This window comes from Gymnoscopelus microlampas, assembly GCF_963454915.1.
Source record: "Gymnoscopelus microlampas genome assembly, chromosome: 21".
NCBI classification, from domain to species: Eukaryota; Metazoa; Chordata; class Actinopteri; order Myctophiformes; family Myctophidae; genus Gymnoscopelus; species Gymnoscopelus microlampas.
In genome coordinates this window covers 15,955,849-15,974,963 of record NC_139958.1, presented here as the reverse complement: position 1 = coordinate 15,974,963, position 19,115 = coordinate 15,955,849, and the positions used below count along the sequence as shown (strand labels likewise).

Genomic DNA, 19,115 nt, shown 5'->3' with positions numbered 1-19,115 from the left:
TTATTACACAGCAAGGACAGAGCAAGAGGATGGTGATATTTGGAGCCATCTTCCTCCTGACAACCCTCCTCATCCTCTACAGCTCAAACAGTAGAAATGACATCATGGCATACGGTCCGTTCCGTGTTTCTACAAACCATCATTCTTTAAAGGTCACTGACCTGAAGAAATGGGCTGGAAAAGCTGGTTATGTGTCTGTTCATGGAAACAAGGTATTGCAGAACACATAGAACTGTATGTGTACTGTATAAACATGTAGCAAGTGAATTATGAATATCACTAAACACAGTATGATTAATTGTGTCTTTTATTGTGTTGATTTGTTGGTGTGATGTTGGGAACCATAAAATAGCAATTTTATATTTCTTCTCCAGAGTATGACCCTGCATTGTCATCACTGCGCACTGGTGACGAGCTCCAGCCATGTCCTGGGTTCCAAGGCAGGAAAAGCCATTGACCAAACTGAATGTGTGATCCGTATGAACGATGCTCCTTCTACGGGACACGAGCCTGATGTAGGGAATCGGACTTCTTTGAGGGTGGTGGCCCATTCCAGTGTGTTCAGGGTCGTTCGGAGGCCATCCGAGTTCCTAAACCATACAGGCAGTGATCCTATCATCATCTTCTGGGGACCCCCCACCAAGATTGGAAAAGATGCTAAGGGAACCCTGTATAGATTGATACAGAGAGTCAGCATGACCTACAGTAACCTCTCTTGTTTCACAATCGTACCAAACAAGATGCGCAAATTTGATAGTCTGTTTCAGAAGGAGACTGGACGAGATAGGTGGGTACATTTCAAGGAAGAATGGGTGACTATAATTATTCAAAACATATTTCTTATTGTTACGTTAAGCACTTGCACCCTGTCATCCCTATTCTGGGTCTAACATTCAGTGAAAATCTACAAGCATTGCAATGCGACACATTGTGAGCTTGTAGATTTTCGGTGAAGATATTTTTGTAGAGCAAAAACAGATGGGGGCCTAGTTGGGAATCTGGCCTATATTCAGATAGTAATCATTGCTATAGAGCAGGGGTCTTCAACGTTTTTCAGGCCAAGGACTAGCTTTTCTACGAGCTCACAAGGCACCGCAGCGCTTTGTTGCTTGAGGAGCTTGACCTTTTAGAATCTGTAGATCGTCTATTTCGGGCAAAAGTTCCCCCCAGAATAGGGATGCTAGGGTTCAAGTGGTTAATGTAAATAAAATTTAAAGTTCCAATCACACTGAGATTTGGCTGCCCCCTATTATTTTAAAATATAAAGCGGATATGAAGCCTCCTCCCCACTTCCGTTTCGTCTTTACAGTCACGCAAATTTATCCTAATATAAAACAAAATCATCTAAGTATATGTAGCTTGCTGCTTTGCAGAAATGGAAATTCAAAATTCAAATGTAAAGGTATTTTCAAATATATTTTCGTGAACGGAAGTGTCAGTTTCCTCTCTCGGATTTCGGGAGGTGTAGTTCCAGACTCTATATAGCATTCGGAGATTGTGGAATAGTTGTCTGGCTACGCGAGACTAGGGTCTCCCTGTATCTAGCAGACAATACATTTAAAGGGGGGTTGCCAATTTCACCGAATCAGGAGAAAGAACCCCTTTATCAGCTTCAATGTCATAGTGTTCCAGTTCCTAGTCTGCTCTTTTTTTGTGTCATCTCTTCCAATTCCACTTGTTTATCCTGTATCCTGTATGAGTTCTCTCTCCTGATTGGATACAATTGGTATACTGACCTGAAAACAAATATTTTCTGTTTACTAAAATGCCCAAGAGACAGGGAGAGCTTTATTACTGAAAAAACACTATAGCAATGCTTACTATCAGACTAGAGCTATTTAACGCTTATTTTAAGAATTGCAACTTCCAAAGGTCTCTGAATTTACATTTATTATTACATTTGTTTCTCACAGGCAAAAGTCTCAGTCGTGGTTGAGCACAGGCTGGTTCACTATGGTGATAGCCATTGAGATTTGTGACAACATCAAAGTCTATGGAATGGTTCCACCAAATCACTGTGGGTACGTATAGCATATGAAAAATTATAGATATACTACTTTTAGACACTCATTATACATCACAAAAGTAGACAAATGTATGCCGACATTAGCAGACACTGAACGATTAGTTATTCAATTTCAATTTCCCAATGTGAAACCAGTAGCCAATTGTGTGTAATGAGATTGAAGCATTGTTCATCAAATTTGATGTCAAATTATTTCTGAAAATCAATCGTAGAACATCTGGGGAAAACATTAAAGGTGCTGTAAGGGGGGGGGGGGGGCATGTTACTGAACAAACACACACTCTATACTATAGCAATGATTACTATTTTTTTTTTTTTAAAGAGCTTTAACTTTAAACAAACAACTTTTTGTTTTTGACTTACACCACCTAACTTGTGTAAAACCAGCCTGTCTATGTTTAACCCAGTATTGGAAACACAAAATTACAATGAGAAAGATTTCACCTATTTACATATGTAAGGACATTTGCTTTGCATAAATTGGCTGCTTTTCCTGGAGTGTGTTTTAAGCAATAGATTTAATATCATTTCTTCTTTAGGAGGAAACAAGGATCCAAGAAAATTCCGTATCACTACTATAAGCCCAGGGGACCCGATGAATGTGTGACATACCTCCAACACGAGAGAGGTCGGAGAGGGAACCATCATCGCTTTATAACAGAGAAGCATGTGTTTGCACGCTGGGCAAAGCTGTATAATATCACATTCACTCATCCCACCTGGTGAAAAGACATGTTTGAAGCCAGAACTGAAGAGAGTAACTGCTCCAACATCATAGCTTCTCTATCCAGAGTCTCGATCCTTTTCACATAAATGCATAAGAGATTTCATATACAGTACAGTAAAAGCCTGATTTATCTTTAGTTGTACGCTGTTGTTGCACACCAAAAATAGCAGATCTACAAGCTCACAACGTGTCGTGATTTGGCCCATTCTGAGCTTGTAGATCCACAATTTTTGGATGTGCAATATGCTGCGCAACCAAGTACAAATCAGGCATAACCTTTCTGTGAGTGCTCCATCTTTGGATGGAAGTCATCCCATGAAGGAGGTTGTGAAAACATGTATTACTGGAACAAGTGAGCAATGAGAGATCTATAAAAATGTTTTCTTTTTCAAAGTGATACAAAGAATTCGGAATTTTCTTTAGATTCCTGAAATAGTCACCGTATCCTAGCCTGGCATGGCCAGACTAATATCACTGCGTAGATATTAGTCTGGGATCTCTGTGTGGGACCTGCATTTCCGATGCCTCTGGTGGTAAACCCGCCCCATATTTGCATACTGGGCCCTGATTGGTCCCTCAAAACTTCGGAGGGAGATAAATCCAATCTCTATTGAGAGGGGCCAGACCTAATCTGCCGAGGGCCATTTTTTTTGCAATTGCAGATTCGTCTGGAACCAGGCTAACTGTATCCCACATGGAAATGTGGCACCCAACTGACAAGTGTTATTGTAAATAGGGAAAAAAAGAATTTAAAGAGGTATTTTTACATGTTTATAATTGCTTTGTTAAGAAATGTCCTCAAAATGTACACATAATTCCCATGTTGAGGGGGATTGTATCAGCCACGGTTTGACCGAATCTAAGTGACCTATAAAATTACCTACATATTTCATCCCATTCGATCTTCTTGAGCAACACTATTGGATAAACAGATTATTATCTACTAGGTACAGGAGAATACTGGCAAGAGGGATTAGCATCTATCGATTGGTGACAGTTGAAATTACAGAACATAATATACAAAGGAGCTCCACAGACATTCTTTTGAATCTCAAAACTTTGACTTTAAAATTATAGTATCTATGATTGCATATTCTTCAGTTTGATGGCATTTCTATCCATATTGTATGAACAGGAACAGGTTATAAGTTTACGGTACATGTTGCATTTGAACAGATTAAAATGACTAATGTAGTGAGGTGCACACTAATACCAATCTTTTCAAGGTACGTATGTTCATGTAAGGCTTAAATGCATCTGCTGACAAAATACGCTCAAATTGTATGTGCTCACTTCAAACTATATTGTTGCTGTTTAATTTGACAGAAAAGTGGTGTCAAAGGTAAAATAAAAACTTAAGATTTTTGGAGCTCAGTGTGAATGGGCGATGAAGAGACTTCTTAATCAAAGAGAATTACTACATGTAAGCTTTGTGAAGGAGTCTAGATGATTATTTTTGTTTTTCATAAAAAAAACTAGAAATCTTGCATGCAGGCTGAATTCAATCAATACAAGAGAAATGTACTGAGCTAAAGTTATGTATTGTTGCCGTTGGTGGGGGGGGCTGCATGTTCAACATTATTAGTGGACTCCCTGGAAGTGAGCACAGCTCATCACACTGTTATTCTCACTCTTTCACCCTATATTTTGGACCCCTGTAACTCCTTCCTCCTTGTTTCCCCTTCTGATTTTTACATAATTCTTTAAAATGTAACGTTTGAACATTTTTTGTTTGAGTCAATGGAATGAGTGTCCAAATCCATTTTTGTTACCATAACCATTGGAATCCAACAGATGTATTCACATTTTCTCTATTTGATATTTTTTATCAAAGTTTAAAAGCTACAACCCAAGACTTAATTTAATGAGTGAAATGTTATTTTAACCAAACTGTATGGTAGAGTATGTCATTACAAAGTCATTAGCATCTGAAACGGGGGTAGATAGTCTCACTATTCTTTACACTCTGGTTTCAGGAATTGATACGGGTTACTGGTTGACAATATTTTGAAGACTGCAAACGGATTGGATACTAGATGTGCCACCATCTTTATTGTACTTCGGACATGGTTGCAATTGCATCTCGTGAGGAGAGAGAAGACTTATCGTAGCTTTAAATTATTTTTTTAATATACTGTGCACATGGAGGGTTTCATGTATTACCCTTTGGTATTGGTGGTACCACAAACATACATCTTTGTTGCCTTCATCTGTCATACATTTTGGCCCATAGATCAAATAATATTTTATTCAATAGACACAAAATACAGAGAACATTTAGATGCATTGAAATGTAGCATACAGGATATCTAGCTTCACAAGAGATTTGTAACGATGATCCAAGGAAGGTTGTTTTAAACACTTTAATGTACATACAAATATACATAAGACATATGGATATAAATTCATGTCAGGTCCCAGTTAGAAAACATGTCAAATTTGTGTTTAATGATTCCATCAACAGTTCTGTTGAACGTCTTCATCTGAAAGCAGCTGTGATCTTCTGTCTCAGACCTGCCATGGAAATCAAGATGGCCTCCTATGGAAAAAGAGAAAAATGTATAGATGGTATGTGTGCTATTGCCATGAGACTTGTAAAATCTGTGGCAACATCCAGTCAGCTGTTTATGGTGTGTAGTTCAGGACACCGTCACCGACACAAACCTGACCATGGGGTCAGGTTTGTGTATTTATATTAGATAAACCATACAGGACTGTCATACATTCAGGGTCCCCACACATTTTTAGCAATGAATTTCCAAAACTTTTCCAAAACTTTTCCAGAATATTTAGCCCAATTTCCAGGCCTATATAACAATCATTCAGCGCAATAATGTGTCTCTTACTCCTATGTACAATGCCCAAAGATAGGCAGTGTAGCAAAATAAATAAATAAAAAACAATAAAAAGTGTTTGGGGGTGGGGCACAGCCGCGAAACCTCGCTCAAATAGAGCCTGCGAGCGGAAATAGGAGGGGTGGACGACGTCGTTGCACGGTTCGTTGTCGCTTGCGGTAGGTCAGGACGGTCTCATTCAAAAACATGTATTTTAATGAGATTTCATCGCCCGCTCGCGTCGCATCGCTGGCAGTGCGGATGGGGTGTTACACAGCCTGTTTGGCGAAAAACGACTTATGTTACATATTTCGAGTAATGTTATACATGTTTATGAAAAGGTTTTGTATTAAAAAAAATCAATAGCCAAAAACAATGCATAGCCAAATATTTTTCCAGGACCCTTGATAAATTCCAGGACCTTTGATGAAGTTTGATCAATTCCAAACCTTTTCCAGTACTGGATTATTTCTTTTTTAATTTCAAAATATTTCCAGGAATTTCATGACCGTGGGGACCCTGTACATTAATATGCATACTAGACATGACATTCCCTGGGATACAATGAATCAATGATGTTCCACATAATTTGAGTGGCCAACAGGCTTTCCTCTTCCAGCATAGTTTCTACAACTTTCTATCGTCATCACCGCACCGGTGTATGGTTCTACAACCCTGTGAAGTTCAGGCTCACCTCTGTGCGAATGGTTCTACTACCCTGTGCAGGACAGGTGTTGAGATAATGGTCAAACAGAACGGCGGGGTCGGTCACATTCAGTTTCTGGTCAGCATCTAGACTGGTCTCCAGTCCCTGTAGTCCTCCAAACACTACCAACAGATGTCTGCAAAAGTGAACAATTATAATAGCTTAGAAGCGTGTAAGAGAAATATGTTAGGCAATTCAATCCTATATGATGCATTGGGTGTATGCAGATCTACTATTTTTGCTATTTGTGAACATTTCTGTTTTTACAATATAATTATCTGCCCAAAATAGGGATAGATAAAATAAAGCTCTATTTAGTGGGCTGTTATCCTCTTACTTGAATGGTGAGAGTGTTGTATGGTCAATGTGGCTGCCTCTTTCTGAGGTGCCAATTGTCATATCGTATCCATCTTCATATGGACCTTCTGTGAACACATCACCTGAAATTGACACAAGGACAGAACAAAAGGGTGATGTCATTTCAGCAGGATTAAATCCCACAACAAACCCATGATGTCATGCTTACTCTGAAAAACTATTTTAAGCTGATCATAGAAGTTCATGGTGAGTGCTAGGGCTGGAAAAAGAGAATGCGAGCACTCGTTTATCAGGTGCACAGTTCTGGCAGAAACAGTATCTTTGAAAAGATCACCAGCACTCACTTGATCCTTATAGGACATGTGATCTGCTGCTGAGGCTTCAATAAATAAGACATACTATAAGGACCAAGTGAGTGCTGGTGATATTTTCAAAGAGTGCTAGGGCTGGGCTATATCAATATATATAATGTATCATCTGTAATTGTGTCAAACCATGCATGTGATGAACAATATGTGCTTTTCCATACCCAAGTAGATAGTGATATTTATTTGTAATCCATAATGGCCCAGCCCTAGAAGAATGGCTGACATTACATAACGGCTGCATTCATATGAAGAACCTACTGAGAGAGGATGCCAGGCGGACGTTATAACCCCAGTACAGACCGCCTTCCGTCCTGGGTACATGAGGTGCCACCACCACACCTTTATGTAGTTTGCTCTCTGAAAGAAATATACACACATACTTAAGTGTCCAGTGTCCACACATGACAAATTTCACTACTGTGTGCAAATCGTCACTGTCGAGTACGAGGGGCAGAAACCTTGTATGTCCAAAATCGTTACTTTGGAAAATGGAAAAAATAACCTGTGTTCCGATCCCAGTCACAAAATAAGCACGTTCAACCTGGTCTCCCTATTTCGGGCATGTAATTGTAGGCAGTAATTTTCACAAATGTTCAAAACTAACAGAAATAGCAACTCTATCAGCTATTTTGGCAAAGAAAATAAAAAATAAAAATGGATTAAAAGATCAAAATAAAAAATAATAATGATTAAAAGATCAAATAGTTAGATACAAGGTTTCTGCCCGAAAGTGACGAAATGTACAGTGACAAATACCAACAATAACAACATTATTGTGGTATGTGATGAGCACTATGACAACCTACTCAAAACATTCTCAAAAAGCCATGGCACTAACTATGTTCTAGTGGAGAAGACATACCGTTCTCTGTCTTTGTGAGGCGCACTGTAACTCTCAGCCCAGACTGCAGCTGTTTATCAATCTGCACATCCTGGAGGAGTAGAAGTAGTAGTAGTAGTAGCTTTATTGTCATTGTCACAAGTACAACGAAATTAAAAAAGTGTAAAAACAAAACAAAGAAAAAACAGACAACAAAAATACAACAAAAACATACACATAGTCATGCAACAGATCATCATCTCTTCACAGCATTGAGTGTGACTACCCGAGGAGAATATGGTTAGACTTATATTCACTTAGTCTCGTGTTACGTTGCCAAGACGACAATCTGAGATCTTCACCTAGGTATGGTGGAAGGTAGTTGCTAGAACGGCCGCTAACAAACCTATGCCGCTACTTTGGAAACCAAACCAGTTTAAGTAACAGAAGCTGGGAGATTGTCCTAGTTGCGAAGCTTTTAGATACTGACTTGTGAGTCTAACCCACCAAGAAAAGCGTTGCTCACGCTCTTTATTGTGCAAGGAGGTTTGTGCGCGACGGTTCTTGCCAAACTTGGCCACAGCAGACGTCTGGTCAGTGCGTTTCAATGATAATGCACACGTAAAAACTGTTTTCTCCACCTTGAGTGAGAGAATCTGCGTCCGGACATTAATGAACGTGGGAGCGGATAAAAGCTGTGTACGCATGCTTGCGCGCCCTGTGTGTTTCATGCGTAATTCTCTCTCATCAGGCTTATATTCACTAATCAAAGCCCAAGATACCCTTGTTCAAAATTGTCATTAACTATGTACAAATGGTTCCACCTCTAAACTACACCTGCTTACCTTCCTCATTCCACAGTTGACTAAGGAACCTTTGCCTGGTTTTGTCGGCCTGTCGAGAACGATCCCCTCTCGATACTCTGCTTCTTCATCTATTCTCATATGATGTGGACTGTCCAATGGGTTACATAAGCCTGAAAACATAAACAAAAACAACACAAATACGTACTATAGTGAGAGAAATTATTCACAAGAAATTACATATTTAAAAATCAATAATTAGGGATAACTAATTTTACCAGCATATTGTAAATCTTGATGCTTGGGGAAGAACCACTTCCGAAGATACCTGTTGGGGGGGATAAAACAAAACAAAAAAAGGTTAAGCCATCAAAATCTCATAATGGTCATAATCTTGATCATTATGTAAAATGTCACTACTTACTGTGGACATTCTAGGTACTGAAGTATTCTGGCAAGCTGGATGCAGGCTTGTCCTTTCTTCCTAACACCTGTGAATTCACCTTCTACACTTCTGCAAGACAACAACCAAATACATAGTGATTCTGTTAGCTTTACATTGTCTACTCTTAGCCTGTTTTGGGCATGTCATCAATGGCGAAAACATTTTCCAAAATTTCTACAAACAATTCACTATTCGTCCCATGACTAAGTATATAGGGCTGAAGTGGTTATCCTCTGATGCTGAAAGGCTGAAAGAGAACACGTTCGTGTAAGAAATTACCTATACGCAGCTGTTCTATAAAAGGGACAAGGACAGACAGATATAGTCAGATCTCCATGTATAGACATAAAAGGGACACAGGCAGACAGAGACGGTTACAACGGGTACTCTGACAACGGGTATAACGGGTAAGGCATAATAGGGTGTGGCATGTATTCCATATTTGCATCCTCCCGAGTAGTTTAATTTGACAGGTCTAAAAGAGTTCCTGATTAGATGGCAACAAACTGAAGCACTCTGGTTCCACCCGCTGGTCCCAGTTGAGAACCGCAGTAGATGATGACTTACTTAACATCTTCTCCGTCTTCATCAAATATGATGATTTCATCCACACAGAAGACAGAACAGGCTCTGGCTATCTGTCCAGCCAGGTACGTACGGAGCTCTGTGGATTGTGCGTTATCCAGGACAGAACCTGGCAGCGCCACACTCACTGTGTATGGCCGACCTAAGAGATGTAAATCACAGTATTATTCATTATATCATATTTATTATTATTTATGTACACTGACATAGTGATAGACACAGATTCAAGCAACTGATTCTGTAGCAGCCTGGTACCAACTTTCATCTCCATTCTGAGTTGATGGCTACAGGGTAATTCAGATTCAACTTCACTGTCAGATCACAAGTTTACAAGCTTAAAAGAGTGGGTGTAATTCTTTCTTGTATAAGCTCCAAACATTTGCCAGTTTCAATAAGAACATGGAAGATAAAAAGGTATCATTCAAAATAAAATGATATACAACTGGTGCATGATTAGAATTGTAATAAAATGAGGCAGAAATGCTTCTTGTGCCGGTAGAGAAACATTTGTAGCCAATATGATAGCAGCAGTTGTAGAATTACAATCTCTTGTGCAGGGGAGACATCACTTAGCAGCCTTAAGTTCAGACACCAATTGTGCAGCAGAAGGTGAGGTTACCTTTGCTACTTGGTCTGTTGTGGTCATGTTCATTTGCTGCCTCCTCCTTGGAATCCGAGTCTTGTGCCTTCTGCTTCTCCAACTGTTTAATCAGCTTGGACTCTTTCCACTGTTTCTTAACCTCCTTCCCTGTCAGTTCAGGATAAATATGTATAGTAAATAAGATGTGTGACAGTATATTTAAAAAAACTCATTAACTTGCTTTTGTGTGCTCTGCTATATAACAAATGTCTAATGCCCCTTCCTCTTGACCCATATAACCTCATATACAAGTGTCATACATTTTGGCTTAAGTGACCTGTTGTATGCAGTATAATAGTGTTTTCCAGGTCATAGAAGGAAGGTCAATATTGGCATCTTTAATGATTAAGGTGATTCCAGACTCTCAGATTAGCTAACACACAGGACGTCTGTATTTCCCTCCCCTAAATCACCCCCAAAATAATCATATTTAAATTGGGGACTTTTACTTGTAAGAGTATTTTTTCATTGCAGTATTGATACTTTTAATTTAGTAATGAAATGTGAGTACTTTTTCCACCACTGGTTATAATAATACTGTTGACACAGATGATACTCACGTTCTCCTTTCCATTTCCTCCAGTCCACATGCTCCTCACGCTGTAAAAATGTAAGCATGCAATATGAATATGAACACATTAGTATTACACTAAAACATACTGGAAGTCGTTATTGTTTTAATACCTGTGAACTCTCCAGTTTTATTTTCTTCGCTGCACTGTCGTCAGACATCCTTGCAACTTCACCACGTGAACTTTATTTACTTCCGCGTTACTTCTTCTACAGTGTTCACACTCGCTTCCGGCTGACTATTCGAGACGCCCGTTGGCTTACTGCTGCCCCCCACTGTTGTTTCTTATGTACTGCCCATCGTTTGTAGTGTTCGGTCTTACACCATTGCCTAGTATGCCTACACACTTTCCTTCATACCTCCATGCTTGCAACTTATAAGGTGCAGCAGGCATAGTACAGAAGGGAAAATGTGGTGGAATCTTGTATTACATTTCTCTCCATAGGGAAAAAGGTGCATACACTGACAGGCAAACCCACAATGTTCTAATGTGTTTGATGTGTATGAAAACACACTCACAGTACCATATGGTGGTACTAGGGTAGATTGATCTTAAAAATGCAATATAAATAATATCATGACTGGCATTATATGGATATTTAACGATGGTATAGTGACTAGCAGTACCAGCACAAATAGGCAAAACAAATGAATAAACAATCCCATTCCAATCTAAAGACAGTAAAATTGTCTTTAGATGTAAGTTAATAATTAACATTATACTTTCCATTAAAAAAACAACACCAGAGCTCCAAAATTCTGACTTTAATATATGTGCCATTGGTGCAATATAACTTGCCCCACATTTAAATCAATATCAGTGCAGGTGATTTAAATCAACCATAGCTCCAACTTACTTCATAATCAAGACGCAAAATCAATAAATTAGCATATTTTAGACAATCCTTTTTTATATGAAAAACTGAATTTCAGTACAAATTAGTGACAGTTAGAGAACAATATTCTAGTGGAAACTTACTGACAAAAATACTTGCATCTATTTGTACTGATGTGTACAGGAGCGATCACAGAAACATTTCCATTACGAGTTGCAGAGAGACTATCAGAGATGTCACGAAAATAAAACAAAGGACAAGGTGCTTGACAAGGGTGTGTTACAGTATGTTACTGTAATATCACAAAATAAGATAACACAAGATAACATACTATATGGCTTTATTGTTCAACATGGAGAAATTGCATCATAGATACTTCAAGTAGAGTATCTGGGACAGACTGAGTCGACATAGTTGGACGGATGGCTGTCACAGACGGTTCTTTCACTTTCCTTCACTCCACTTTCTCAAGATGTCTTCTGCTGCATTCAGTGTTGAGTCCTCCTTTAATTAAGAGAGAGTAAAGGCTGAGTTATACTTGGTTGCGCTTGAGAGTCCCGCAACAAAAATAGCAGATCTATAAAGATCAAGAAATGTCAGGAGAGCGTGGCTTTGTGACACTGAGCTGGACATATGACTACGATACACGAAAGAAGAATAAATGTCAAATAATCAGAAAATACCAATAGAATCACCTGACCCTATTCTCGTATTAAGTATGTTACCTTGACGAAGCAGAATCGTATATAGTTCTCAAAGTCTTTACGGTGCTCAGAGCTGTAGAATGCTGATACAGGGATTGTCGCCAAACCCTGACAAAACAACACAATAAAAAGTCAGAATTAAACAAGGAATAAACTTACAGTTTGGAAAACCGAACACTGTTCTATATGCATTACTATAGCGGTTCTATGTGCATTAGCCTACAGTAGATATTCTACACACTACTTGTAGGAGCCATATGTGAGTTATGCCAAGTCTTGCGTTTTTTATTATTATTGACATAAGGTATTGCACACTTTATTGACAGATTGGGCACTGCACTGGTAGTAGGTGGTGGGCATGATCAACGTTTAGTTAATAGTTTGCTGGGAACTGTGGTAACCTTAACATGTTGTGGAGAATAAATGGTCAAACACGGTACAGCCGCAATACTACTGTTGATCTACACATTAGAAATCCTGAATAAGATAGCACTATACCAACCCTTTTGTTCAATTATACTGTTCAAATGAAAAATTATAACATCTTTGAAATGTCAGTATAGTAAAAATTTTATCTTTTCTTACCTTGTTTTTAATTAGCCACTTAACAAATCTGTAGTCACAAGGTTCATCCAGATTGACTGAGTCATCCACGTCAGATTCTGTTGAAAATAAAATAAAACAAAAGAACAGAAAACTATACTTTATAGATAGAACACATTGAAATAGGTTGACCTTTTCAAGAGATTTAACCATTTTTAAAATAAAAATTAAACACTGCACAAATAATCTGATTATATGCTAACACCTAATTAAACATAGTGGTAACAATTGATATAATTCCTTGCAACAGTCAATACTCACTGACAGAGGATATGTCTGCTATCATGAAATAGCCTCCCTCTGGCATTATGGGCTGCAAGCCAACACTCTCCAGACATTTGGCAAGTTTCTTCCTCTTGTGATGCAGTTGCTCAGGTAACTGCAGGAAGTAGCTCTCTGGAGTCCCAAAGGTCTCATATTCTCTTTGGAAACCAACGGCGACTGCTTCCTGTTGAATGGAGGAATGAAGGAAGGGAACAAAAGAGAGGAGCTCAACGGACAGACTTTCAATAAATGAACCAATATGTTGTACTTGTAATTTACTGTAAGCCATAAACTTATAGGTGTTTCTGGCCACAATACAGTACTAATAAATGTAAAATATTTCTTAACCTGAGCAGCTGTTGCACAGTGGTAAACCGAGTTTTGATGGATGGTTTTCAGGTGTTTTAAGATATGCCCAGAACCCATAGCCCAACCAACCTTAAAACAAAGAAGAAGGAAATAAGACAAGTTATAAGCAACATGAGGCAGTAATGTATGGTAAATCAGATGGCCTAAAAGGATTTCTGAAAAATATCAGGATATTACCTTCCACCCTGTAGCGCTGAAGGTCTTTCCAGCACTACCAATAGTGACTGTCCGTTCCCACATACCAGGAAGGCTGGCTTCACAGACACAATCACACCAAATTATGGTAAACGGTAATAGGAAGTTAGGAATAATGATGTAGAACTGTAGTGCAAACTCAGTTAAACAACAACAAATAAAACAACAAATACAATTTAAAAAGCAAATGTTAGAACCTTTTTTGCCAGTTGCGTCTAAATATTTTTCAGCTTTCACACCTCCGCGGCAGAGGTTTTTGCAGTAAAATGTTGTTCTTTAAAGATTATTATGATCTGACAGTTCAACCTTATACACCTAGAATAACTGCAACATGACATGAAACCGATGCCAAATCTAGTAAAATGTAATTATTTTACAGTTATATTTGTTTGCATTTATCTATTGAAGAATGGCAGATGTATCTCACCTATCTTGACATGCTTGGCTCCATCATAGGTCAGCCATTCATAAACCTCATCACTAATGCACACCACGTCGTGCTTGATACAGAGGTCAGCAATCACCTGGAGCTCTTCTGTTTTGTAAACCTGCATATGAAGTAGTTAGAGAAAACGTTAGTGGAGGTCTATGGCCTACTGGCAGTGTGCACTAGGAATTTGGTGGCGATCAATCCAGCAGTTTGCGAGAGTAGCGCTGGACACTCACTCATACACACACACACACACTATATGCACCGGGTTGATTTGGCTGTGATACTATTTAGTGTTGTCCATGCTAGATCCTGAGAGGTGACAGCTGTCACCCAGGAGCACACGCGCGCGCGCGCACACACACACACACACACACACACACACACACACACACACACACACACACACACACACACACACACACACACACACACACACACACACACACACACACACACACACACACACACACACACACACACACACACTACTGAAAACTGAAAAAAACTGAAATGCAAGTGACATGCTACTTCTAACAGAAACTCACCTTGCCTAATGGGTTGTTTGGAGTGTTCATAACGATGGCTTTTGTGCGTGAAGAGAATTTACTGGCCAGCTCCTCAGCAGAAAGCACCCAGTCTCCACTTGAAAGGACCTCGCTGCACCCCGCCCTCTGGGGGAAAAAAATCTAAATGAATCAGTTTGTAAATCCATGAAACAAACAGAGATGCTAGCAGACACTTGAAACTAGCTATCACTAAATATATACTACTATATTTAAACAGGAAAGTTTTCTGATCACTCACTGGCCTCAGAGGTACGTAGACAGCCTTTCCTCCAGCCATCTTCACCATAGGCTGGTAGCAGTCAAAGAACGGTTCAATAATTATGACCTAAAACACAGATTTGTTTTATGTGAGGACAAAAAGGTTTAGCATATTTCATAAGCCTGACACAAAGGATGAAAATAGCAGATCCACTCGCTCACAACGCATTGTAATGTGATGCATTTTAAACTTGTAGATCGTCTATTTTCACTGCACAACACCGGCGTACAACGTGTATAATTTAAGCATATAAGATTCCTCCGACGAGGAAGAGCCACCAGGCTCAAAACGTCACGCTACGCGGTGGTAATAAATATAAAGCCTTTTGGAGAATGACCCTGTGTGCGGATTCTATTTCTCTTTGCTTCTGCCCTGCACCTGACATTATTTTGGATGTCTACTTGTTTCCTTGTTTATCTTACTGCTCAGATTCCCATGGCCACTTGTACGATGATCTGTGTGACCAAAGTATAATAAATAAAGTGAATTTAATATTTAATTAAATACACTGTGTGGATATTCCTCCTTTTTCCAGTTACATTTTTATCCTGCACCTCAATCAAATAGGGTTGGATCTGCGCCAGTAACATTTTTACATTCATGCACTTAAATTAGCCAAACAAAAACTCCAAAGCAAGTGACAAATACTGTTGACAGTCAGTATCACTTCCCTCATCACTCAGCTGATGAATCAGATGATTCATTAGGCGTTACTCAGTGAAAAAATAGACATCCATTTTCAAATTTACAGTCAAGGAAGGAACCTGCAACCGATCACTTAATGAAACCCTTGCTTCAACAAATGTTGCATATTTCTCCCAGTATAGAAAATGAACTCTTAAAACTAATCTAATTTCTGTAGCTGCCTTTTATACTCATCCTCTTAAAAATAAATAAATAATATTAAATTAAGATTTACTCCATATCCAGGTCCCTGCTATTGTTGATACTCTCTTGACATTTTTCTAAATTATTATCTCCAATGCATAACAAAATAATAAAAATACTAGCAGAGAAAACGGCCAACTTGCTAAGTTCAATAACTTGTGAACCTCCTGTGTCTCCAATTTGTCTTACCATGACGACTCTAACTCTACAAACCACTTATTCTCCATTTCGATTAGATCAGTGGGTCTCAGACTTTTTAATTTCAAAGTTCCCCATTACTCTGAGAGTGTACAAATGGAACCAAATGGACCCGTAAGGGTCGATTTGGTTCCATTTGTACAGATTAGATTACTCATTTACAGTCTGCCCTTTCACCTCGCTATCTATAGTATTTGTCACATGCTCATACATGTGCAGTGACATGTTAGTGTGGCATATCACTAGAATATGCTTACAATATCAAAAACAGTGTGTAATACAAGTAGGTAATAAGGTTATAATAAAAGGGTACTGATCAGTAATATTTGTTTTTCTTTTTGGGGGGCATCACTTTTGTTTTGATCTACTTTTATTATCTACTTTGTAGTTCTGTAACAAATCACCTTTGTTACAATATATATTAAAGAACAAACCTGCCTTGAATTCAGTTTCTTACCTCATCCCCTTCATCGACCAGTGCTTGAAACGTACAGAAGAGCGCCTGGTAGGCTCCGACTGTGATAAGGACGTCCTCAAGAGGATCAATCTCACATCCTACAATCCTGCCAAAGAATTTAGCTAGTATCTTTACTAGAGCGGGATGGCCCTGAGGAAATATGGAAACGTTCTATCAACTTTCACACACACAAAGGCCAAGGGTATGATAAATAAAGCAATATGATTCTCAGTTATTTGTGATGGATGTATATAATATTCTCACGTACAAAAGCACGGGTATATTGGTGCATTGAGGATCCTCCGCTCACAGCTTTACAGAAAGCCTCCTGGATGTAACCAGGAGGGGAGAAATCAGGAAAGCCCTGGCCTAGATTCACAGCTTTGTAGTCAGCCGCCAATTGTGTGAACTCAACCCTGTCAATATAAAACAATTGAGATGCGAGGACAGAGGAATCAATTTGTCAAATGGGACATCCTTGATCAGGCAACGTCAGTTACCTCATGAGGTGTTACACAGATGGATCACCTGGCTGTCACTGAGATTGTACCAGTGTTCTGCATTGTTCTGTGTGGGGTTTCCTATGTCCCTTAATTCAGTGGTTCTCAACCTTTTCAGGCTGTAACCCCCCAAAATCATATTTGAACTGGGGACCCTCCAAAATAATCATATTTGAACTGGGGACCCAAATCCCCACCCTGACAAGCACTGGGAATTGTAGAAGTTGAGGCATTACATTTAGTTTGACTCGGTCCCACAGATAATGTGAAAATAGCCGATCTACAAGCTCTCAACGCCTCCCAACGCAAGGCGTTGTGAGCTTGTAGATCAGCTATTTTCAAAATATTTGCCTCTTTCTTATATTATTTGACAATTTAGCCAAAGTTTGACCAGTTTGTATAATTGTGTAGTTTGTTGATTACTTATGGTCTTTTTTCATTTCATTTCGGTATTAAAAACGGTCCTCAAATGTCACGTTGACATCTGGTGACCCCCACAAAATCATGTGGGGACCCTCCTGGGGGTCCCGACCCACAGGTTGAGAACCACCACCTTAATTGAATGTGTAAATATGGATTAAGCACACCATTACTGATGTTGTCATTAAAAAAAATAAACAAAAATCTTGTTTACATAATGCAATACTGTATTTTAATTCGACTCTTCCCTTCCCATTAATGTGACAGTGAAGCTACGGTTTAGTTGCACAGCACTTTACTTTACTTTACTGGCTCATGTCATGTGACACTCATTGATGACACTGACACTTCACATCATGACAGACTGCCTGAGGTTAAAAGCACAAAAAAGATACTAATCTCATATGAATAAAGTGATAAATTGCATAAAAGGTTGTCACTTGAAAAAATAATTATTAATTCTCAGAGTAGAGTAGAGTCTGTATTTTAGTCCAAGAGACATAGGACTCAATTATTCTGGAATGACCCAGATGATTGTGAACAGAACAACGGAGACATTTATAAACCCTTGGTGGCCCAAATACGTTGGTGACATGATAATGGCCAGATGAAACGTTTCCATCTAGTTCCAGACAAACACTAATCCAAGTAAATGTATTTGACTGATACTTAGTTCGTAGTACAACTGTGTCGCTCAACGACTATTGCTAATCTGCAAACTCACGTATACACCATAGACTGTGGGGTATACACGCATTGCATTGCGTCGTCAATATTGAACACTTACCATATGTTTTTGTCGACACCATCTAATCTGCGCGCATGCAATCGGCGTGCCATAATTATCTGAAAAGATGTCAACAAATATGAAATGTCATATTTCACTTCACCATGGCCGTGTTTCATTTCCAACTGGAGCAAGTAAACAACAGGAGTGCTCTACTCACCTTAGGAGGAACGATTTTATTAAGTCTCTGACAAATTACAGCCACATTTACCGACGCTTTTATCATAACAGTAAAGAGGAGAACAATGGCCCGATTTAACCAAACACAAGTAGACTCTTTGTCCCCATAACTTGACACAATACTGAAGACGAACCCCGAACTTTGGATCTCCTTGAGGTTTTCGTTTCACGTTTAACTTCCTGTGTGGGCGGGGTGGACTAAATGAAGGGCTTGAAGAGGGATCAATATGCGTTGTAAGGTGCAGATCCGGTCTAGAACGGATACGGAATCTACATGTATGTCATAAACTGAGATGACCGGCTGTAGTAGGCGGGCTCTGGGCTTGAGACCGGATCTGAGCACTGAGCAGTACATAGAAACCAAGCTGCCACCAAAATAGTCTTTCTTGACATAATATCACAGCTTGCAGTCGATCACTGGACAAATTGAATAACTTGGAAAAAACAAGTTTAACAAAATAAATGTAATTTCAAACATTTCAGTAAAAAGCAAAGCAAAACAACCCTCATAATAATTAAACTTTGTATTTAAAAAAAAATGGGATGTACCTGTCCTGTCAGGGTTAACCATATCACATCTTTCATAAAAATATCAGAGAAAAAATATGTAAGC

At 39.0% G+C, this 19,115-nt stretch overlaps 3 protein-coding genes across 3 annotated transcripts; 1 reads left to right on the top strand and 2 right to left on the bottom strand.

Annotated features, from left to right (window-relative positions):
* The first annotated feature begins 14 nt into the window (after positions 1 to 14).
* st6galnac6 (ST6 (alpha-N-acetyl-neuraminyl-2,3-beta-galactosyl-1,3)-N-acetylgalactosaminide alpha-2,6-sialyltransferase 6) lies at positions 15 to 3,993 on the top strand. The gene is made up of 4 exons (XM_084046794.1): positions 15 to 212; positions 375 to 787; positions 1,914 to 2,021; positions 2,566 to 3,993. Exons 1-4 carry the CDS (start codon positions 30 to 32, stop codon positions 2,750 to 2,752), a joined length of 891 nt encoding a protein of 296 aa, XP_083902920.1. The 5' UTR covers positions 15 to 29; the 3' UTR covers positions 2,753 to 3,993.
* A 1,109-nt stretch (positions 3,994 to 5,102) lies between these two features.
* On the bottom strand, positions 5,103 to 11,041 carry spout1 (SPOUT domain containing methyltransferase 1). Its single transcript, XM_084046872.1, has 12 exons — positions 10,957 to 11,041; positions 10,833 to 10,872; positions 10,252 to 10,380; positions 9,615 to 9,774; positions 9,027 to 9,116; positions 8,881 to 8,930; positions 8,645 to 8,775; positions 7,842 to 7,911; positions 7,238 to 7,336; positions 6,631 to 6,733; positions 6,282 to 6,429; positions 5,103 to 5,292 (listed from the first exon to the last, which is right to left on the bottom strand). The coding sequence occupies exons 1-12, from the start codon at positions 11,002 to 11,004 to the stop codon at positions 5,233 to 5,235; spliced, it is 1,128 nt and encodes a 375-aa protein (XP_083902998.1). The 5' UTR covers positions 11,005 to 11,041; the 3' UTR covers positions 5,103 to 5,232.
* A 687-nt stretch (positions 11,042 to 11,728) lies between these two features.
* On the bottom strand, positions 11,729 to 19,020 carry kyat1 (kynurenine aminotransferase 1). Its single transcript, XM_084046871.1, has 13 exons — positions 18,483 to 19,020; positions 18,323 to 18,381; positions 16,884 to 17,031; positions 16,616 to 16,765; positions 15,052 to 15,138; positions 14,793 to 14,918; positions 14,242 to 14,362; positions 13,797 to 13,873; positions 13,599 to 13,688; positions 13,248 to 13,434; positions 12,969 to 13,045; positions 12,405 to 12,491; positions 11,729 to 12,183 (listed from the first exon to the last, which is right to left on the bottom strand). Exons 1-13 carry the CDS (start codon positions 18,546 to 18,548, stop codon positions 12,124 to 12,126), a joined length of 1,335 nt encoding a protein of 444 aa, XP_083902997.1. The 5' UTR covers positions 18,549 to 19,020; the 3' UTR covers positions 11,729 to 12,123.
* Between the last annotated feature and the right edge of the window lie 95 nt (positions 19,021 to 19,115).